Source organism: Synchiropus splendidus, chromosome 19 (genome assembly GCF_027744825.2).
Source record: "Synchiropus splendidus isolate RoL2022-P1 chromosome 19, RoL_Sspl_1.0, whole genome shotgun sequence".
Classification (NCBI taxonomy): domain Eukaryota; kingdom Metazoa; phylum Chordata; class Actinopteri; order Syngnathiformes; family Callionymidae; genus Synchiropus; species Synchiropus splendidus.
The window spans coordinates 9,022,095-9,043,360 of record NC_071352.1 but is presented as its reverse complement, the minus strand read 5'-3'; the positions used below and the strand labels follow the sequence as shown (position 1 = coordinate 9,043,360).

Sequence of the window (21,266 nt, the reverse complement as noted above, 5' to 3'; positions counted from 1 at the left end):
ACACTGACTAAAAACAAGATCGGTGAGTGTGTGTGTGTGTGTGTTGTTGTGCAGCTCTTGCTGGCCTTTGACCTGCTTGTATGGTGAAGCAAGAGATAGAGACGAGCCTCCCGAACAGAAAACAGCCACAAACACCATGAGAAACAGGGCAGCATCATCGATAGTTTGTTCATACAAAGCCCAAGAAAACATCCTTGTCAAATCCGGGTTGTTGTTGACTCGTGATAGTACTGAGAGAATCATTCAGCAAAGCTTCCAATGCAGTATAAGCAGCCTTCAATGTTAGGTGGAGATATATGCTACAAGAATGCAAAGTTCAACATTGTTTATTGTAGTGTCTCCATCACACAAGGTTCCCTGTGAAGCTGACAACACGGTTAAACTGACGTGTATCGGTAGAGTCTGGTGGACGATCATCATCCACCTCACATGAATGAATAAAAACAGGAATGTTTCAAGTCATCACAAAGACTGAGACACACGATAGGTACAGGACCTAAATATTTACCATGCAAATACAGAGGTGCGGAAGCCAATGACGGACAAGAACAACCAGGAAGGAATCGGAAGACTGACCAAATAAAACAGTACGACTTCAGGCACTACCGTTCGTACAAGGACAGTACAGCTTGGTGAGCTGAATCAAAGAGAAAAAGAAAACATTTGGCTCACACCTTTCCTCCCAAATACAGAGACAGCACCATTTGTAACAAAATAAACTCCACCTGCCCAAAATCATCAGAGACTTTATAGCCACAGAAATTTCTGATAATAGCATGAGGGTAAGGTTGTACATTGAGAAATTGAAGTGAGGCTTCAGTACACTCAGTTTCACTCGGGACACCGAGACTTCCTCTTCTTTCACTCCCGCTGAAGGTACCCTAAGTGGAAACATGATCCTCTAAACCATTGTCAAAACTCAGCACAGAAAACACAAAAGCCAGAGGACCAAGAAACAAGCTTTCTTCCCAGATCACGCTCAACTTGTTGTTCATAACCTGCATTTGCTTATTATAATTTGTCTTTACTTTCCTCTAAACAGCCTGCGCATATGAATATATGGATTTACATGGAAAGCTCTCAAGTGACATGTAAAACCGCCCACTCAGAGAAACAAGTTTCTGAAGGCTGAAAGTCCAGCGAATGTGTGAGTCAGCGATTAAAAATGCTGCACCACTGTCATCAGTTGGTTAAATGACCTGGAAGAACAGGGAACCAGATGACCCAGTCTAGTACACCACCAAGTTATCTCAGCCCAAGATGATGATGATGATGTCATCAGTCCGGCTCCACTATCCATTTAGAAGATTAGAAGGGGAAAAAATAGACGTCAACACAGACATATTCCTCTCATTTGGCATGGAGTGTGACTTTGACCAGAGGGTGTGGTTGAGGTGCTTAACTAAGCACAGAGACTGCAGCAGCCTGAAGTCCAGTGCCCAGGGTTGCATGTGAAACAAGTCAACAAGTCAAGACAGATTCCACCCATTCATGCCTCTTCTCTTAAAAGTGAGGACACTGTTATTCATCAAAAGACAATTTTCTATATCTGTCTATTTAGGAGTACAACTACAGCACTAGTCCAGTGGTGAAGTGTAGTTGGAATGAATGAGGTCAATGAACGACTTTTGCTATTGTCCTTGTGACAATCGTATGCAGATAGGACTGAAAACAAACAGAGTGTTATCAATAAGGGCTGGAGTTGTGCTCTCAAGGACAATTGTGTAGGAACAGTTTGGGCTACCAACTCTCGGTTTGAGTAGTGTGAGCTGCCTTGACTTGTGCAGCGTCGGGAATATTTATCCCGTCATGGCCGAGGATCAGAAATGATCCCATGTCCCCTGTCAAGAGGATTTAAAACAAAGCTGCCATTTCTGATTGAAGCATAAAAAACTAGGACAGAGCGGGGTCGCAGAAGAGGCCCAGGCCTGCGTCTCTGACAGATTATATTAGTAAAAACTGCGGGCACCTATTGACGGAGAACAAATGACATGTGTCAGAAAAATGCGCTCCCCTTTCATATGCTGCTCTTTGTGCTGGAAATCGCTGAGCTACACAGTTCACCATGGTGGTGACAGAATATCAACATGCTTGAACCACCTCCTGGAGTGTTTGAGAACTCACCAGGCCTGCGAGTCAAACGTACCTGCGCTGCTGTACGACTTTGCCAAGAGCCAGGCGACGCTGGAGCAAATTCTCGCTTTCGTGCTGTCATAGACGTCCAGAGGCTGAATGTCGGGCACAACAAAAGTCTTCCTGACGGAGTCCACCATGGCGACTATGTTGGAAATGTGTAGCTACGCTAGCAAAGACGGCCACCGGCGGGGCAATAGTCACGCTATCATTGTTGCACCAGTCCACTATCCCAAATGAAGTCCGGGAACACGGATGTGGAAGAGGGTTTGTCGGGAAAATATCCGCCCGGTGCCGCTTCCAAGTCCGTTAACGTCCGTTTTGGCGTGGTTATAAATCCCTCCCGGATTACACTTCACTTCCAAACAACATTCCGACCGGCCCGGAGAGCATAAAACGCATTATTCCCCCATGTTTTGCCTTCTTTGTCCGCATTGCTGTGTAGTCAGTTTACAGTACGCAGCTCAACTGAAATCCTCGTCGCTGACGCTGACTCCCAGGTGCTCCACACCGACGTCACTCACACCGGCGACCAATGAAATTCGAGCTTATGTTGAGCGGGCGGGCTTTAGAGTGAAGCCGGTAGCAGGTAGGAAATATAGGTACCACCGCAGGTGCTCGAGTAGCGGAGATGCTGGCGAGTCACTAATTCATGTTACGATACGTTTATTTCGCTATATATTTGAATAATCTTCAGCTTTTAAATGAGACCAGCAAATATTAACATAATAATATGGTGCCTTTTTTCACACTTGAAGCACTAGTGGCACTTTTATAGTACCTATTATTTTATATTGATATGGGGTTTATATCAGAATTTGTTTTATTTAGGTTATATCTAATATTTAAGTATTTTGTGACAAATAATGTACATATCCAAGAGGAAGTTAATCAAAATGATATTATTAATAGGAGCATATTAAAATGATATCAAGAATAAAAACTTTAAGCAATTAATTTGTAGTATCTTGTCTCAGCACTAGTGGATGATTATATTTTTGACATGAAATATTTTTGACAAAAACCTGCCAAAAATCACCCTGACCTTCAACATCATAATCTTTAATAACAAACGATGTATTTAGCTGCTCTAGCCCTTCTCCGATGAGGTGAAAATTGGGTCTCTAGTACAATGATACAAGTAAAACATGACATGAGGCAATTTCCTGTAGCAGTTTTCAAGTTCCCCGTGGAATTATTCACAGTAGAAAACCGATCTCAGGTGTATGATCACATGATGTCTCCACAGCTCTCTCAAACATCTCACCGCAGTAATTTCCTAAGAGGATTACCTCTCAGCAATGTTAATCTAATTATGAACCATTTTTCCTCAAGTCTGTACATGTTTCAGCATGTTATGGCCATGTACGAAGTCTACTGAACCATGTAGCATCTACACAATTGAGCATCAGTTTTAGCCTATTTAGCTCCAACTTAAATTAAGTTTAAAAAATATACATGTATATTTTACCTTATTCATTAAGCTTGGAAAAAAACATCCTTAACTTCACCAAAGTCAGCTTGACTCTTCGGGGATTTTCAATCAAATTTGTTTAAATTCTATTGATTTTGATCACTAAAAATTCTTCCTGGGTTGAGATTGATCACAACACTGTCAACTATCCCGCAACATGCACATTGTATTTGTACCTCATTAACTTTCACGATGTTTGACAAAATACAAAAGTTTTTTATTAACCAAACACCGATTTAGAGGTTGAATGAAAATTCATAACGCTTGAATTATTTATGCAAGATCATCAAATGTAAAAGCTGCATTTATATACAAAATGTTTTCAAGACAGTCTCTACACAACAGTGCCACCGGACCTCAACAGCTTTACCTAACAAAAAGACAAGAGAATTATTCTTTCTTCCTACTACACAAGAGACACAGAAACATCTTTATGTAGGTCAGTGAATAACTCGATCGCTCAATCATCCTTGAGTCCTCCATACACAGCCGTGGGGACGCTCTTCTGTTCAAGCTGCACTTCTGTATCAAAAAAAAAACAAAAACAGGTTAGCTCCCTTCCTTACAAATGTAAGACTGAAGTCCAGTGCTCTTGTGTTTGCTTACCATCAGGGCCTTGATCCTCGTCGTCATCATCAATATCGATCTCATCTGGATTGGCTTGCTTAGCCAGCTCTGCCAACTCGCTGCGGGATGTGTCGCTCCTGCGCAAATAAAAGCACAACATCCAACCATTGATCTTGTGCCATTCATCTTACTAGACTGATGATCTGATGGTCGACTTTTGCCAAATCTTTGTATGACAAACCTGACAAAAAGAATTTTCTCTTTGGGCTTGGGTTTGTCCATCTGCGCCTCAGCAGCTAGTTGCTGTGCCTTTTGCTCCAGCATCTTCATGTCATCAATGCCCATCTGGCCGGGAGCAAGATCTGATACTGCACAAAGAAAATAGGGATGAAGAACGGGACATTTTTCATCTCAGCCTAGGTAGACAGCTCAAGATTCATCTCTAAAATAATCGCACATTCCTGGGACAAACATCTTGCTCATGAAGAGTCTCTTACTTGTGCCTGTGGAGCTCGTTGAAGCTTTCATCATCTGAGAGGACATGAAATTGACCTGGGTGTTGTAGGTGGCCTGAACGCTTCGTTTGATCCTCAGCATTTCCCTGATGGTGTCCTCGTTGCCATGGCGGATCTCAAACTCCTTCCAGGTCTGCCAGAATTCAGCAGTCACCTGAAATGCAATATTCAGAAATTCATCAATCTGTAAATAAACTACGGGGAGATTAAAACACAGAACATCAGAACTCACCCTCGGGTCACAGATTTGGGAACAGTAGGAGTAGATTGCTCTCGCCCGGTCGATCTCACCCAGTTTGCTCTCCATATCGGCAAATCTCAAACACATTTCTCTGGCGTGCTCATCTGGAAGGATCTGGAAAAAGTCAAGTACATTTGAATTTTCAAAACTCAGGTTGGACAACCTGGTTATTTTACGATGACGATATCGGGGTGCCACCACTGACCTCGATTGCCTTCTGGTATATCGCCCTGGTGTACGTGACACCGTATATTTCTGCAGCTCTCTTGATGTAAATGTTGAACATGTGATGTCTCTCTTCATTTTCTACTGCTTGTGTCGCCCGTTCGTAGACAGCCATGGCATGTCGTGCAAGACCATACTCTTCTTCCAATTTGGCATACAAAAGGTAAATGGCTATAAAACACAGCAATGGTTAATATCAACATCATGCGCATTTGAAAATAAAGTCTCCTTACTTTTGGCGAACTTGGCAGGACAACCATCGAGGGCTTGCTCAAATAGATCTCTGGCTCGCTCCAGTTTCTTTCCCCCATAACGATCAATGAACTTGGTCAAGTAAGTGTTCCAGATGTCATACACATTTGGCCACTTGAAGAGGGCGATGCCGCGCTCATATGCCTTGAAAAAGAAAAGAGACATTTTCAAAAAGGGAAGTACATCTGCACTATTTCACTGAATTCATTGCAATTACCTTGAAGCTGTCCTCGAAGTAGTTGTGCTCCTCCAGAAACATGGCGTAGTTGATGATGATCTGCGGTGTGGCTATTCTCAGGTCGATAATTCGGTCGTAAACCGCTTTTGTGGACTGCAGAAACAGTTGGATTTTACAAACCTTACACTTTACTTTGAGACACAATTGGATGCTATTGTCACCTGGAAGGTCCCGAGACTCTCCTCCAGGTCGGCCAACATGGACCAGACCTTCAGAGACTTGTACACTCGATTTTGGACAGGCTCAGACGCATCAAAATATTCGGCTTTCTTGGATGGGATGGCTGTTGCTTTCTGTCAGAAAAAAACATGTCAAAGTTAACAACAATTCCAAACCAAGGCTGCGTCAAAGCCAACAGTGTGAAGAAGCTTTGCTTGAGACCATAAGACAAGATGATTATGGGTTGTAAATGACAAATAACAGTTTGTATTATGCTGACACAGTTACAGTACAGTCCAGTCCACTCGTGTCACAATTGTACAGATTCCATTTCAGACTTTCACTTAACTTCGTCCATCCCAATACAGTATTATCAATTACGTTCCCAGTTTATTCTCACCCTCAGTATCTTCAGCGCCTGGTCATAGTTCTCATGGCGAAGCTCTACTTCTCCATATTCACACCACACCGTGGCAAGATCATCCACTTGCTTGTAGTTCACCTTTGTGGCCTTCTCAAAGATGGTCCTGGCCTAGGTCACAGTAACAAATCAACAGGTTTGTTAATCAACATGCGAATGCAATTGATTTCTCATCCTGATCACTTACATCATCAAGTTGTTCGTTCTCCTCATAGAACTTAGCGAAAGAAACCCAGAGTGTGTGAGGCCTCCCTGTGGCCTTTATTGGGTCCACTGTCTGTACAGCCTCTGTGTACGTGTTTATGATCTGCACATAAGGTGAATTAAAAAAATGAATGTCCACAAGCAAACAGCTGTTGGATAAAAAAATAATAACAGTGTTTCCGGTACAACAATATGAATGAAGAAGCTGGACCTCACCTGTCTTGGGTTGCCCTCATAGAGTTTTACACGTTTGTGCCACTCATGCACATTATGAGGATTCTGCCGCAGTAACACGCTGTTCAACAGTAGAGGGCGCCGCGCTATCAGTTGTTCGAATCTAGCAAGCCTGAGCTCCAAGTCGACGTCCTCTGAAAACAAAACACGTCAGTGAGGAGTAAGAAATATGCAAGTCACACGCCACACTTCCACAAACCATCGTCCTCCTGCCCCATTTCTGCTGTTGTTTCCATTTTGGCAGCAATCATGCTTTCTTCAAACTGGGCATAACTGTCAAAGACTTGGGTGAAATCTCGAACAGTAACCACAGTCAGAATGGCTTCCTCATACACGTCTCGGGCCTGAAGACAATGACAAAATACATGGGATAAGGGCAGGCTCAGGGTTTCCACGGACTTCTTTTATACAGTATAACTAAAGACACAATGTGCTGTCCTTGGTCACGTAAACAGCAGCTCATGTGTGACGATCGAGGTTAACCAAAGACCGCAAAACGCAATAATTCTGAATAGCTACAGTGACAATCTTGGTGACAGATGATTTTTAAAAATCAAAAACACTTATTAATTCATCAAATGAAAATTATATGAACACATTTAAAACATTTCTTTACTGAGTAGCACAAACGCCGCAGAGAATTTATACACATTGGTTAATCTCCAAAAGTATGACCAAAGGTGATATTGTTTGTGGTGATAGTGTTGAAAAATTCATGACCATTACTTCAGGAAGTGAATGAATTATAAAACATGCTGCCCCCTGTTGGTCAAACTGTGAAATAAGTCTGACTCGCCTCTCAAGGCAATTCATTTCAACGAATTATTCAAACACCAATAATAATTTTACTACAATACATGACTGATCTGGTGCATAGCTGAGTAAAAAAATCCAACAAAAAATGTTATTTCCCCAGTGTAGGGCAAATAAAGGACATCTAATTTAACCACAACAACAAGTTTAAAATGCTCTAATCTCATCAAAAACTGGAAATGGAATTATAATTATCATTATTATAAAATGCTTTCACAGTTTTCACTCTTTCAGTTATCACCAACTTCTGGCGCAAATTACTTGACGCAATCCTTAATTGTGCTTAATTAGTGCTCACAGGGTTTTTATATTTAAGAGGACCATTTCAATATCGCATAAAATCAAATTCCAAAATAATATGGATGAAAATGAAAAGCAAAATTGTTATACAGCAATATCCCAAACGTCTATCATCCATTTAGACAAATTAAAATACATGCTTCATTTAAAAAGACTGATAAAAATGTAAAAATAAAGGAGAAAAAAATGTTGCTCGATATCAGCTTTCCAGTGATAGCAGCCAAAGTGAAAGCATTACCTTTTCAAAGTGCCCACTTCTGATGTAATAGTCAGCCAAAGAGCACCAGAGTTTGCCAAGCTGATCGGTGAAGCGGGTGAGACCTCCTCGGATGATGGCACCAACGTTCAATGAGGTCACTTTATCAGGGTTCTGGGATATGAGGTCACAGAGCTCGTGCCATAACTGTCAAGGAAAAGTAGAAAATTAATCGCTGGAAGGAGATGTAGTCAAACAACTTGGGAAACGAGACAAAAACATACTTGGTAGTTGGATTTTCCTTCTTTGGACACAAATCCTTCGTCGTTGACGATAGCCGCCAGGCGGGTAGCTGCTTCGTCCAACCGCCCGACAGATTTCAAATACTCAATGTACTCCTCTGCACTTTCAGGACAAAGCTGCATGACAGAAATACAAAGTGACAAACTCATAACTTTGCAGGTAAATTGTCATCAGGCACATTTAATTGTGTGTTGGTGTCATTTTCTATAATTGATTGAGATAAGTATGTTCAGAAATTAAGTTACGCATCATCAAGTAGCCCATCTATAAAACAGCTTGTAAAGACACTCACCTTCAAGTACCTGCGATACACTCTGATAGCCGTCTCTGGTAGAGGCACGTTGCGGACAAAGCGAAGATACAGTGGCCAGATTCGTGTGTGCTGCGTAACTGGGAGCGCTCTTAGCGCTCGGTCAAATGTTCTTCGACTTTTTGTCATCTTATACTGAGAGACGATGAACTGGCAGTAATCGATCCATATTCGGGGCATCTACAAAGCAAAATGGCTTACATTAATTTTCTTGAATGAAACAACGTAAAAGTGCACATTTTTACCTTGTGCATGAACACCAGAGCTCTCTCATGGCAATTATTGACCTCTTCATAGACTGGGTCATTGACGCACTTCCCCTTCACCTGCTTCCGCCGCTCTCTCAGATAATTGTACCACAGCTTGTAGCTAAAACAAGATATTAGAACATACATGTATTTGCTTCTTATATTCTCATCCGGTTAATGGTTGTAGTTCTCCATAACACACAGCAGAATAGTTACCTCCCAGGCAGCTCTTTCAAAGCTCGCTCATATATCATGTTGAGGGTGGCTTTTGGACCATTCTGCTTAAATTCGATGTAGCGAATCCAGCATTTAACCGAATACGGGTTCCTGATAATTTCCTCCTCGTATGGAAGATCGTCATCCTCCTAAAGGGCCACAAACAATACAGGGATAACTGAATCAGCGGGAACACATTTCCAAACGCAACAGGATGTCAGCGGGCGACAGTCAAAATGAATTATCAGGCATATAAACATCATTTGAAGCAATTCAACTGGTCTGTTGGAATAGTAAAACTACAAATACCCTTTGGTTAGGTATCAGCGAAGTACTCCTATCTTACAAATCACAACATGGTAAGATATAGCAAGCGAACGTTAGCTTAGCATGTAGAGTGCATCACAGTAACTCAACACGCGTGGTGGAATTGGCGAGACAAAACATTACTTACGAACATAACATCTGTTTTTCCGTTTCTTGACGACATTTTACCCAAGACAAACACGAAACAAAAACTACTGCGAACTTGCTAACTTTGTCTGTCAGCACACGACGCGCGCTAGCCGAACGATCGGTTCTGCGCCTGTGCAGATGCGTCATGAACTTGATGACGTCACTACGGCATCCCTAATGTGCCCTATTTCGTGGCAAAGTCAAAGCTACCTTTCGTAGATTTGCCAAACTGGGAAAGAAAACGGAGGTCCCTCGTTACATTTCACTTTAAAGCCTTAGTGACAGATAAATAATAATGTAGTGCCCCACCCAAGTTCAGTTATCTCGTGTTTCCATTGCCCTGAGTAAATGTCCAGTCAACAGTTTAAATCCGTTCCTCAGAGATGAATCAGTGGTGACAAATGCTGAGATTTGGATGTTAATTTGAAATCGTTTTTTTGTCACCCAAGGTCATTTGCACCCATGGAAAAGGAGTGAACTCCCGGGGATTAAACTGTTGTGAGCTGATGTTTTTGTTTGTTGAAAGGACTTGCTACACATGAATACAGTCAATTAATACATTTACATATAAATATCATGCACTTTTTATACATCCAGGGTCCACTGATGTCCATGCGTACAAATGGTGTAGGGTGGCAGCGGGTACCTCAACCTCACAACAGAAGCTGTGAGATGGGGAAATAGCCAAAAAAGACAACGCTGTCTATGTTTGTTTTTGAATGACTCCATTTCCAAGTTTTACTTTGCCAGTGTTTTTCTTGGGAATATCTTTACAAAGCAAACAGTATAAAGTTAAAAACACTGTGACCATGAAGTATTTTCATAAGTAATTAATTGAGATGCAAATACCATTTTCAAATTGACAATTACCTTCAAGATAGAGTATTTGTTGGTTCCTTGTTTCTCGCTGACAGACCTCAGGTTCATGGCAACCACCCTTGGCAGTTTGTGTGTGACTGCATCAGTTCAACGCCAACCACCTTCCATGCCTCTTCAAGATGGATACAGAAGTAATTATATATTACTCAAGCGACACACAAAAGTATTATGACACAACTACAGCTCAAATCTACTGAACATGACATTTTAAAATGTCACAAAATAATATAAACGCAAGAGGCAATCTTGTATGTGAGTTTCAGATCATACTAGACTAGAAGAGGATAGACATTACAGATATGCATTCAGTCAATGCTGATGTTGACGTGATGTTGCATTTGTTTTTCTAGGAATCAATCATTATCACCCGAGGGTGACGATGATCCATTGGGATTAAGATGAGACGCCATATGTCCAACAACTATTTTTGGCTGAATGTTGATAGCGATATAGATGTTGTTTACCATAGCAAAAGCTCTAAGCAAATCCAGGCAGAGAATAGATTAATGGACTTCCGCTGAATCAGACGTGGAGTTCTCAAGGCTCCACACCAGTGATGACAGATGTTTTGAAATGCTAAAAGAAGATTACAAAGAGATCGCCTCCTGTTTTGATTTCCAAAAGGTGCAAAATTCTACTCCAGTGTTTCAAAAGCTCTGACACAAGTCTACGATTTGACACAATAACTGCAGTACAGTATAAAGCAGCTGTTGGATCTCCTCAGGATTATGTTGAGGGACAATTTGCTGGAGAGCAAGTGCCAACAATGTCTCTAAACCAGTGTCACATACTTTTTCGGGGACACTGACTTTCCATCACAGCAACAGCATCCTCAGAATCACGTGTAACATTTGGATAAAGACCTTTGATATGTGAGTGGGACTTAATAATAGGCCAAGTTGGCAAATGTTTCACATGACCTTTTAGGGATGGAAGTAACACAGTTGAACTTTTCAAAGGACCTTAGTTTCAACTTTATTGGAGATACATGAGCTGAGGTCGTGCCTGCCATGTACATACCAACAGCACTTGGAGGCTTCTCCAAAATCCTTATACATTACAGCCATGGGCTTTTCGAAATGGTAATAGAGATACCCTCATATTATCATATGATAAAATCCTCCCTATGTAAGTCAGGTTCTAAATTTACAAGCGCATAGTCAGTCTGGGCCAATTAATGATTCAATGGGGATTAATTGTACCGCATCTATTTTTGGTAAATTATGCTTCAATTTTTATGATGACAAGGAAACCCTTCCTAGTGTTCCTCCACAAAGGATATGAAGGAGATTGCATGCATGAACAAAGCCAAATAAATAACAAAGCAATAAGCACGAGTTCAAACGTTTGAAAAACATTGAAAAGATTTGCCAGCTCAGACACTTAATACACCTGACATTTCTGGGCATAGGCTGTACAAAGGTTCTGTGATCATAAAAGGTATGTCTAGACATATTCTGTTAATGTATTAAAAAAGAGATATGCAATGGAAAAACAGCTTTCAATGACCTTCAACACGTCAAATTCAAATCACATTTTAAAGTGTATCGTTTTCTGTGGACACTGAAATGATACTGATGTTTTAGGGGTGACACATCTTCGACATGAAAAGATCCCTAAACTGGGATGGACAAGTCTTAAGATGACAGGGATACTTGACCAAATTGAGTGCGCTGCTGCTGACGGGGTGGATTTACTCTCTATAAAAGCACCAGCTTCAGGACCCAGAGAACTGGCAGGCACCTTCAACAGGTGAGTGTTTGTGTGGGTTTGTGCTGTGCCGATGATTTTTTATCCTGCGTCTGTTTAAAAATGCATCAGTTGTGCAACTAAAGAGAGACTTGACTGATAATGATAAACTTTTCTGCACGTCAGTATAGAAAATAAAAAGGCATCTTATGCAAAGATAAGTTAGACTGAAGAAAACACCAAATTCTGACATTTATATTTTCAATGATAAAGTTCTTGGATGACTAACAAGATCTTTTTTTAAACATAGAGTACAACAGCCACTGTAGCACTCCTTTCCAACAGCTGAGGTAGGATGATGAAACATTAATTTCACTGTGAAGATTTCAAACAGAACTTACTTCATTCTGTTTTTTTTTTATTTTACACAACCGCTCCTTCAGTTCCAACTAAAAAGCCATCATGAGCAGCGATGCAGAGATGGAGGCCTACGGGCCGGCAGCTATATATCTCCGCAAACCAGAGCGGGAAAGAATTGAAGCCCAGAACACGCCATTTGATGCTAAAACAGCCTACTTCGTGGCTGAGCCTGAGGAGATGTACCTCAAGGGTAAACTCATCAAAAAGGAGGGAGGCAAAGCCACAGTTGAGACTCTCTCAGGAAAGGTAAATCACCATATTTTCAATACCTGAAATTGCGTTCAACAATATTAAGCTTCATTTTTATGAAACACTGCCAACTTTTGCACAGACTCTCACAGTCAAAGAAGATGACATCCATCCAATGAACCCGCCAAAGTTCGACAAAATTGAGGACATGGCCATGATGACCCACCTCAATGAACCTTGCGTGCTGTACAACCTCAAAGAGCGTTTTGCATCATGGATGATCTACGTGAGTGATAACTGAGTGAAGAGTACATACAACGGCCCCTTTTTGTATCAAGTTTGGATTAAACAAGTCCACCTTCTACAGACCTACTCTGGCCTCTTCTGCGTCGTGGTGAACCCCTACAAGTGGCTTCCAGTGTACGACGCTCAGGTTGTTGGAGCCTACAGAGGCAAGAAGAGAATTGAGGCACCACCTCACATCTTCTCCATCTCTGATAACGCCTATCAGTTCATGCTCACAGGTAATACACAAATGGAGTTGGGAAATGCAGCACTATGAATGACACAAACTATCTTGTTTCAGATCGTGAGAATCAGTCCATCCTGATCACGTAAGTTAGAAACTCGATAAGATGATTGAGGAAAAAAACAAAGCAGCAATTTTGATTTTCATGTTTGCCCACAGCGGAGAATCTGGTGCTGGAAAGACTGTCAACACCAAACGTGTCATCCAGTACTTTGCAACAATTGCAATGACTGGAGCAAAGAAGGCTGAGCCAACACCTGGCAAGATCCAGGTAACATTTGCATCCAGTGGCTCGTAGTGAAATCAGCTATGTTCAAATTCTAATACCTAGATTGCTGGCAGGGATCGCTGGAGGATCAAATCATTGCTGCCAACCCTCTGCTGGAGGCCTATGGGAATGCCAAGACTGTGAGGAATGACAACTCATCCCGCTTTGTAAGTGTTAAAAACATGAAGTGAACAAAAGGCGTCACATGTATGAACCACAGAATGCATTTTCTCAAGGGTAAATTTATCAGGATTCACTTCGGCACAACAGGCAAACTGGCCTCTGCCGACATTGAAACATGTGAGTTCAGGTATTCAATCTACTTCAGCATGGATTTGCATCGATAACATGGCATTGGTTTCAATAGATCTGCTGGAGAAGTCCCGTGTCACCTTCCAGCTGTCGGCTGAGAGGAGCTACCACATCTTCTACCAGCTGATGACCGGGCACAAGCCTGAGCTGCTGGGTACGTGACAGCAAACTATGACAAATAAACATAAAACTGAAGCATGCTAACTCACTAGTTACTGAATTACAGAGGCTCTTCTGATCACCACCAACCCATACGACTACCCAATGATCAGCCAGGGTGAGATCACTGTCAAGAGCATCAATGACGTGGAGGAGTTCATTGCCACTGATGTAATTTCACTTTAAAAATCACACTCTTTCGGTATTCCTCTATCTTCATTGAACTAACTGGTGATGAACCTTTCTTTTAAAGACTGCGATTGACATCCTGGGATTCAGTGGAGAAGAAAAATCTGGCATCTACAAGCTGACTGGAGCCGTGATGCATCACGGCAACATGAAATTCAAGCAGAAGCAGCGCGAGGAGCAGGCTGAGCCTGACGGCACTGAAGGTAGTCAGACTGAGAAATTAAAATGATTTACTTTAGGTAATGAGAAACAAATGCGCACGAATTATGAAGAAAATAACTTGTTTTCTGAATAATTTCCAGTGGCTGACAAAATTGCTTACTTGTTGGGATTAAACTCAGCTGATATGTTGAAAGCTTTGTGCTACCCCAGAGTGAAAGTCGGAAATGAGATGGTGACTAAAGGTCAAACCGTCCCACAGGTATGACCAGGAAATAAGACACCACACACGGACAATTCACTATAAAGAAAAAAAGTACATGTTTCCATCATCCTTAGGTCAACAATGCTGTGATGGCTTTGTGCAAGTCAATCTATGAGAAAATGTTCTTGTGGATGGTCGTCCGTATCAATGAGATGCTGGACACCAAGCAGCCCAGACAGTTCTTCATTGGTGTGCTGGATATCGCCGGATTTGAGATCTTTGATGTATGTTTCCTGATGAGAATGTAACAGCAGTGTGGTGCAAACTTTTGATACAATATATCATACTGTAGTTTAACAGCTTGGAGCAGCTCTGCATCAACTTCACCAATGAGAAACTGCAACAGTTTTTCAACCATCACATGTTCGTCCTTGAGCAAGAGGAGTACAAGAAGGAGGGTATTGAATGGGAGTTCATTGACTTCGGTATGGACTTGGCTGCCTGCATTGAGCTTATTGAGAAGGTAAGGTATATTGTCTATAGATAGATATTACTTTTATGAGGATTTGTGAAAACCGTTTTGCTCCGTAGCCAATGGGCATCTTCTCCATCCTGGAAGAGGAGTGCATGTTCCCCAAGGCCTCTGATACAACCTTCAAGAACAAGCTGCACGATCAGCATCTTGGCAAGACAAAGTCTTTTGAGAAGCCAAAGCCTGCAAAGGGCAAAGCCGAGGCTCACTTCTCTCTGGTTCACTATGCTGGTACTGTGGACTACAATATCAACGGCTGGTTGGACAAGAACAAGGACCCCCTGAACGACTCTGTGGTCCAGCTCTACCAAAAGTCTTCAAACAAACTGCTGACACACTTGTATGCAACTCATGCTGGAGCCGAGGGTAAGACAAGCTAACACTACTCACAGATGAAGAAACATATTAACCATGTGTTGTCCCAAAAGCTGAAGCAAGTGGTGGTGGTGGCAAGAAAGGAGGGAAAAAGAAGGGTGGGTCGTTCCAGACTGTCTCCGCTCTCTTCAGGGTATGTTGGAGTAATAAAAAAAAGTCTAATTTTGTTGATGATGCTGAACATGCAACTTGATCAATCAAACTAGGAAAACCTGGGTAAGCTGATGACCAACTTGAGGAGCACTCACCCTCATTTTGTGCGCTGTCTGATTCCCAACGAGTCAAAGACTCCAGGTTTGTTGTTATGATCCAGGATTTTTTTTGTCTTGCCAAAGTAATAATAGCTGTCACACACACAGGTCTGATGGAGAACTTCTTGGTCATCCACCAGCTGAGGTGTAACGGTGTACTAGAGGGTATCAGAATCTGCAGAAAGGGTTTCCCCAGCAGAATCCTCTATGGTGACTTCAAGCAGAGGTGAATTTAATATCCCATCCTGCTTCAGTTTGTCATGTGATCGTACACTAAAGCCAACTCTATTTTCCTCTTGTCAGATACAAAGTATTGAATGCCAGCGTCATCCCAGAGGGACAGTTCATTGACAACAAGAAAGCTTCTGAGAAGCTGCTGGGCTCCATCGATGTGGATCACACTCAGTACAAGTTTGGACATACAAAGGTTCCCATGCAGAGAGGAGATTAAATGCATGGTATCTGTTGAAGAAAATCTGCTAAAGCAAATGTCTCTTCCACAAAATGAACAGGTGTTCTTCAAAGCTGGTCTGCTGGGTACCCTGGAGGAGATGAGAGACGAGAAACTCGCAACATTGGTGACCATGACTCAGGCCCTCTGCAGAGGATATGTGATGAGGAAGGAGTTTGTGAAGATGATGGAGAGGAGGTAATGTTTTTTATCACAGATTTACTATGTCAAATGTTTACACTGTCCACGGAGAGAAAATCAAATGTAAATGAGCTATTTTTTCCTGCTTGCAGGGAGTCAATATTTACTATCCAGTACAACATCCGCTCATTCATGAATGTCAAAAACTGGCCCTGGTTGAAGCTCTACTTCAAGATCAAACCTCTTCTGAAGAGCGCTGAGACTGAGAAGGAACTGCAGCAGATGAAGGAGAACTATGATAAGATGCAATCAGACCTTGCTTCTGCTCTGGCCAAGAAGAAGGAACTTGAGGAGAAGATGGTGTCTCTCCTGCAAGAAAAAAATGACCTTCAACTGCAAGTGGCCGCTGTGAGTGTTCTGTTCAAAACCATCATTAAAACAATACATAGAAATAGAAAAACACTTGGATAATTTTGACAGGATGAATTGCAATGAACATATCTATTTGTATTCTCAACATGAAATAGGAAGTAGAAAATCTGGGAGACGCAGAGGAGAGGTGTGAGGGACTTATCAAGAGCAAGATCCAGCTTGAAGCCAAACTCAAAGAGACAAGTGAGAGGCTGGAGGATGAAGAGGAAATCAATGCTGAGCTGACAGCCAAGAAGAGGAAACTGGAGGATGAATGTTCTGAGCTGAAGAAGGACATTGATGATCTTGAGCTCACCTTGGCCAAAGTGGAGAAGGAAAAACATGCCACTGAGAATAAGGTGAAGTTCAGGACACTCAAGTGTGTTTTAACTCAATATCAAGTCTTCATAATGGAAATGATAATGTGCCTTTATTCCAGGTGAAAAACCTGACAGAGGAAATGGCAACTCAAGACGAAGCCATTGCCAAGTTGACTAAGGAGAAGAAAGCCCTCCAAGAGGCCCACCAGCAAACTCTGGATGATCTCCAAGCAGAGGAAGACAAAGTCAATACTCTGACCAAGGCCAAGACCAAGCTGGAACAGCAAGTCGATGATGTAAGAAAACTATTTTGTATCATTTAGTTCAAGCATCAGTTGACAATTATGAGTTACTTGAGAGATAACTCACACTGACAATGACTTGACAGCTTGAGGGATCACTGGAACAAGAGAAGAAGCTCCGCATGGACCTGGAGAGGGCCAAGAGGAAGCTTGAAGGAGATCTGAAACTTGCTCAGGAATCCATAATGGATCTGGAGAATGACAAACAGCAGTCAGATGAGAAAATCAAGAAGTGTGTATAAATCATTATGGGTCCGGTATTGTCAATCATAATCAGAAGTTTATGACATTTTTTTTTCTTTTTAAACCTCTTTAGGAAGGACTTTGAGATAAGCCAGCTGCTCAGCAAGATTGAGGATGAACAGTCACTTGGTGCTCAGCTCCAGAAGAAGATTAAGGAGCTCCAGGTAAGGTGTTTGAGATGCCTTGATATTTGTAGAAAAAAGGATTCAAATGTTCTCTCTGGTTTAGGCTCGCATTGAGGAGCTGGAGGAAGAGATTGAGGCTGAGAGGGCCGCTCGTGCAAAGGTTGAGAAGCAGAGGGCCGACCTCTCCAGGGAGCTTGAGGAGATCAGCGAGAGGCTGGAGGAAGCTGGTGGAGCAACAGCAGCTCAGATTGAGATGAACAAGAAGCGAGAGGCTGAGTTCCAGAAGCTTCGCCGTGACCTTGAGGAGTCCACTCTGCAGCATGAATCCACTGCCTCTGCACTCCGCAAGAAGCAGGCTGACAGCGTTGCAGAGTTGGGAGAGCAGATCGACAACCTTCAGCGTGTCAAGCAGAAGCTGGAAAAAGAGAAGAGCGAGTACAAGATGGAGATTGATGACCTCTCCAGCAACATGGAGGCTGTCGCTAAATCTAAGGTAGACTGTACAACATACACAACAAAAGCTTATGATTCACAACAACATAATTCTCATTTTACCGATTAAAGGGCAACCTGGAGAAAATGTGCAGGACTCTTGAGGACCAACTCAGTGAGCTCAAGGCCAAGAATGATGAGAACGTTCGCCAGTTGAATGACATCAACGCCCAGAGAGCAAGACTTCAAACCGAGAACGGTTAGACATGCTTTATACCTACAACCAGAAGGTTGTTTGACCTCAGAATTAACTACACGGTTGTTTATTTTGACATTCAGGTGAAATGTCTCGTCAACTTGAGGAGAAGGAAGCTCTTGTTTCACAGCTGACAAGAGGCAAACAGGCCTACACTCAGCAGATTGAGGAGCTCAAGAGACATGTTGAGGAGGAAGTCAAGGTCAATTATATTTAATATTATATTCTCGCTCAATACAATGTATCACTAGTTTTGTTATTACATTCTTACTCAGAATTCAATGAAATGTAACAGTTTCTAAATTACTTTTCATGTCGATCAGGCCAAGAACGCCCTGGCCCACTCTGTCCAGTCGGCCCGCCATGACTGCGATCTGCTCAGAGAGCAGTTTGAGGAGGAGCAGGAAGCTAAAGCTGAGCTGCAGAGGGGAATGTCCAAGGCCAACAGTGAGGTGGCTCAGTGGAGAACCAAATATGAGACTGATGCTATCCAGCGTACTGAGGAGCTGGAGGAGGCCAAGTACACACAACTCACTTTTTCATATATCAGGGAGAAAACTGAAAGGATGCTCTCACCTCTGCAGGAAAAAGCTTGCTCAGCGTCTGCAGGATGCTGAGGAGTCCATCGAGGCTGTGAACTCCAAGTGTGCCTCTCTGGAGAAGACCAAGCAGAGACTGCAGGGTGAGGTGGAGGACCTGATGATTGATGTTGAGAGAGCTAACTCCCTGGCTGCCAACCTTGACAAGAAACAGAGGAACTTTGACAAGGTGATAAAAATCACTTTCACTCACTTCTGACTTGAATGCATTGCTTGTTATTCTCACAACTTATTTTGGTTTATCGTACATAACTCCAGGTCCTGGCAGAGTGGAAGCAGAAGTACGAGGAGGGCCAGGCCGAGCTGGAGGGAGCCCAGAAGGAGGCCCGCTCTCTGAGCACTGAACTGTTTAAGATGAAGAACTCCTATGAGGAGGCTCTGGACCATCTTGAGACCATGAAGAGGGAGAACAAGAACCTGCAGCGTATGTCAATTTATGCTTATGAAAATGCAGAATATTCATATTTTGTAAACTGTGATCTTTTCCTCCTGCAGAGGAGATCTCTGACCTGACTGAACAGATTGGTGAGACAGGAAAGAGCATCCACGAGCTTGAGAAGGCCAAGAAGACTGTGGAGACTGAGAAGTCTGAAATTCAGTCAGCTCTGGAGGAAGCAGAAGTAACTTCTTCATTTTGATAACTAGTTACACAGCTATCTGTCGAGAAATCTCCCATTAACATCATATACGTCCTACGTTTTCTTCCAGGGCACACTGGAGCATGAGGAGGCCAAGATCCTCCGTGTTCAGCTTGAGCTCAACCAGATCAAGGGTGAGGTTGACAGGAAGCTGGCTGAGAAGGACGAGGAGATGGAGCAGATCAAGAGGAACAGCCAGAGGGTGATTGACTCCATGCAGAGCACTCTGGATTCTGAAGTTAGAAGCAGGAATGATGCCCTCAGAGTCAAGAAGAAGATGGAGGGCGACCTGAATGAGATGGAGATTCAGCTCAGCCATGCTAACAGGCAGGCTGCTGAGGCCCAGAAACAACTGAGGAATGTCCAGGGCCAACTCAAGGTCAGCTGTTCTTTTTCATTTAGTCCACGTATTAAAAGAGATCATGATTCATGAGGGGTTAAAACGTGTTTCCAGGACGCCCAACTTCACCTGGATGATGCAATCAGAGGTCAGGAAGACATGAAGGAGCAGGTTGCCATGGTTGAGCGCAGGAATGGCCTGATGGTGGCTGAGATTGAGGAGCTGAGAGTTGCTCTGGAGCAGACTGAGAGAGGCCGCAAAGTGGCAGAGCAGGAACTGGTGGACGCCAGCGAGCGTGTTGGCCTTCTTCACTCCCAGGTTCTGCTTCCTCGAAGACACATCCCTGGTTAATTATAAATATAACTCATCAGCCCTGTCTAATTTAGAACACCAGTCTCCTGAACACCAAGAAGAAGCTGGAATCTGACCTGGTGCAAGTTCAGGGTGAAGTAGATGATGCCGTTCAGGAAGCAAGAAATGCTGAGGAGAAAGCTAAAAAAGCTATCACTGATGTGAGCGTTCCACCATTTGCGATCTGTTACCCAGAGTCATGCTCTTAGTTTTGACTCCTTTTTGTGATATTTTTAAGGCTGCCATGATGGCTGAGGAGCTGAAGAAAGAACAGGACACCAGCGCTCACCTGGAGAGGATGAAGAAGAACCTGGAGGTCACTGTCAAGGACCTGCAGCACCGTCTGGATGAGGCTGAGAACCTGGCTATGAAGGGTGGCAAGAAGCAGCTCCAGAAACTGGAGTCCAGAGTAAGAAGCCCATTAAATCAATCCTGTATGAAAACATGACAACATTAACATTGTATCTTTTGCAACAGGTGCGTGAGCTGGAAACTGAAGTTGAGACTGAGCAGAGACGCGGCGCTGATGCTGTTAAAGGAGTTCGCAAATATGAACGGAGAGTAAAGGAGCTGACATATCAGGTAAGTTTAAACAAAAAGGATCTCCAACCCCCTGGATATTCTAATATTATGTTATATTTATCCAACAGACTGAGGAGGACAAGAAGAATGTCATGCGACTTCAAGATCTTGTCGATAAATTGCAGCTCAAGGTTAAAGCTTACAAGAGACAATCTGAAGAAGCTGTAAGTGAAAGGCATTCAGAAACTCTTTTTACATGATTCTGAAAGCAAGTTGTTTGTACATCATGTTAACTTATTTTACTAATAAAAGGAGGAGCAGGCCAACACCCACCTGTCCAGGCTTCGGAAGGTGCAGCATGAGATGGAGGAAGCCCAAGAGCGTGCCGACATTGCTGAGTCCCAGGTCAACAAGCTGAGAGCCAAGAGCCGCGAGGTTGGAAAGGTAATAACTATTTTGTCTTACAAACAATAA

At 42.7% G+C, this 21,266-nt stretch overlaps 3 protein-coding genes across 6 annotated transcripts in view; 1 reads left to right on the top strand and 2 right to left on the bottom strand.

Annotated features, from left to right (window-relative positions):
- The window catches only part of camsap3 (calmodulin regulated spectrin-associated protein family, member 3), a 17,716-nt gene extending 15,107 nt beyond the window's left edge, over positions 1-2,609 (bottom strand). For 3 of the 4 annotated variants that reach the window (XM_053851457.1, XM_053851459.1, XM_053851458.1), the window contains exon 1: positions 2,147-2,609. In XM_053851457.1, coding sequence (XP_053707432.1) covers positions 2,147-2,273 — 127 coding nt within the window. In that variant the 5' untranslated portion in view covers positions 2,274-2,609. Of the gene's footprint in view, positions 1-2,124 lie in introns of all 4 variants that reach the window. The other variant, XM_053851460.1, reaches the window with a different exon arrangement.
- The window catches only part of LOC128750860 (myosin heavy chain, fast skeletal muscle-like), a 24,309-nt gene extending 3,043 nt beyond the window's left edge, over positions 1-21,266 (top strand). Inside the window, exons 2-41 of the mRNA XM_053851454.1 lie at positions 11,971-12,136; positions 12,384-12,423; positions 12,517-12,739; positions 12,825-12,968; positions 13,050-13,206; positions 13,269-13,296; positions 13,371-13,482; positions 13,554-13,646; positions 13,716-13,779; positions 13,847-13,945; positions 14,018-14,121; positions 14,204-14,342; positions 14,442-14,560; positions 14,638-14,787; positions 14,856-15,026; positions 15,095-15,401; positions 15,464-15,543; positions 15,617-15,704; positions 15,770-15,887; positions 15,965-16,088; positions 16,174-16,310; positions 16,406-16,661; positions 16,781-17,023; positions 17,104-17,280; positions 17,373-17,518; positions 17,603-17,693; positions 17,758-18,147; positions 18,219-18,345; positions 18,426-18,544; positions 18,666-18,862; positions 18,927-19,110; positions 19,200-19,365; positions 19,437-19,561; positions 19,650-19,958; positions 20,034-20,237; positions 20,306-20,431; positions 20,509-20,679; positions 20,748-20,852; positions 20,921-21,016; positions 21,105-21,266. Coding sequence (XP_053707429.1) covers positions 12,536-12,739; positions 12,825-12,968; positions 13,050-13,206; positions 13,269-13,296; positions 13,371-13,482; positions 13,554-13,646; positions 13,716-13,779; positions 13,847-13,945; positions 14,018-14,121; positions 14,204-14,342; positions 14,442-14,560; positions 14,638-14,787; positions 14,856-15,026; positions 15,095-15,401; positions 15,464-15,543; positions 15,617-15,704; positions 15,770-15,887; positions 15,965-16,088; positions 16,174-16,310; positions 16,406-16,661; positions 16,781-17,023; positions 17,104-17,280; positions 17,373-17,518; positions 17,603-17,693; positions 17,758-18,147; positions 18,219-18,345; positions 18,426-18,544; positions 18,666-18,862; positions 18,927-19,110; positions 19,200-19,365; positions 19,437-19,561; positions 19,650-19,958; positions 20,034-20,237; positions 20,306-20,431; positions 20,509-20,679; positions 20,748-20,852; positions 20,921-21,016; positions 21,105-21,266 — 5,832 coding nt within the window. The 5' untranslated portion in view covers positions 11,971-12,136; positions 12,384-12,423; positions 12,517-12,535. The remainder of the gene's footprint in view (positions 1-11,970; positions 12,137-12,383; positions 12,424-12,516; positions 12,740-12,824; positions 12,969-13,049; positions 13,207-13,268; positions 13,297-13,370; positions 13,483-13,553; positions 13,647-13,715; positions 13,780-13,846; positions 13,946-14,017; positions 14,122-14,203; positions 14,343-14,441; positions 14,561-14,637; positions 14,788-14,855; positions 15,027-15,094; positions 15,402-15,463; positions 15,544-15,616; positions 15,705-15,769; positions 15,888-15,964; positions 16,089-16,173; positions 16,311-16,405; positions 16,662-16,780; positions 17,024-17,103; positions 17,281-17,372; positions 17,519-17,602; positions 17,694-17,757; positions 18,148-18,218; positions 18,346-18,425; positions 18,545-18,665; positions 18,863-18,926; positions 19,111-19,199; positions 19,366-19,436; positions 19,562-19,649; positions 19,959-20,033; positions 20,238-20,305; positions 20,432-20,508; positions 20,680-20,747; positions 20,853-20,920; positions 21,017-21,104) is intronic.
- Positions 3,774-9,551, bottom strand: xab2 (XPA binding protein 2). Its single transcript, XM_053851462.1, has 19 exons — positions 9,504-9,551; positions 9,050-9,198; positions 8,831-8,954; positions 8,568-8,765; positions 8,257-8,391; positions 8,015-8,179; positions 6,863-7,007; positions 6,646-6,797; positions 6,413-6,532; positions 6,205-6,336; positions 5,807-5,938; positions 5,625-5,738; positions 5,389-5,551; positions 5,136-5,326; positions 4,922-5,044; positions 4,672-4,843; positions 4,416-4,542; positions 4,214-4,311; positions 3,774-4,129 (listed from the first exon to the last, which is right to left on the bottom strand). Exons 1-19 carry the CDS (start codon positions 9,537-9,539, stop codon positions 4,068-4,070), a joined length of 2,538 nt encoding a protein of 845 aa, XP_053707437.1. The 5' UTR covers positions 9,540-9,551; the 3' UTR covers positions 3,774-4,067.

What these genes read in the sequence shown, in the direction of transcription:
- xab2 (XM_053851462.1), bottom strand. Translation starts at nt 9,539, where the DNA reads ATGTCGTCAAGAAACGGAAAAACAGATGTTATGTTC. An exon ending in AGAACGAACAACTTGATGAT is followed by an intron (nt 6,337 to 6,412) that starts GTAAGTGATCAG and finishes ACTGTGACCTAG; the next exon opens with GCCAGGACCATCTTTGAGAA. An exon ending in TATACCAGAAGGCAATCGAG is followed by an intron (nt 5,045 to 5,135) that starts GTCAGTGGTGGC and finishes GACTTTTTCCAG; the next exon opens with ATCCTTCCAGATGAGCACGC.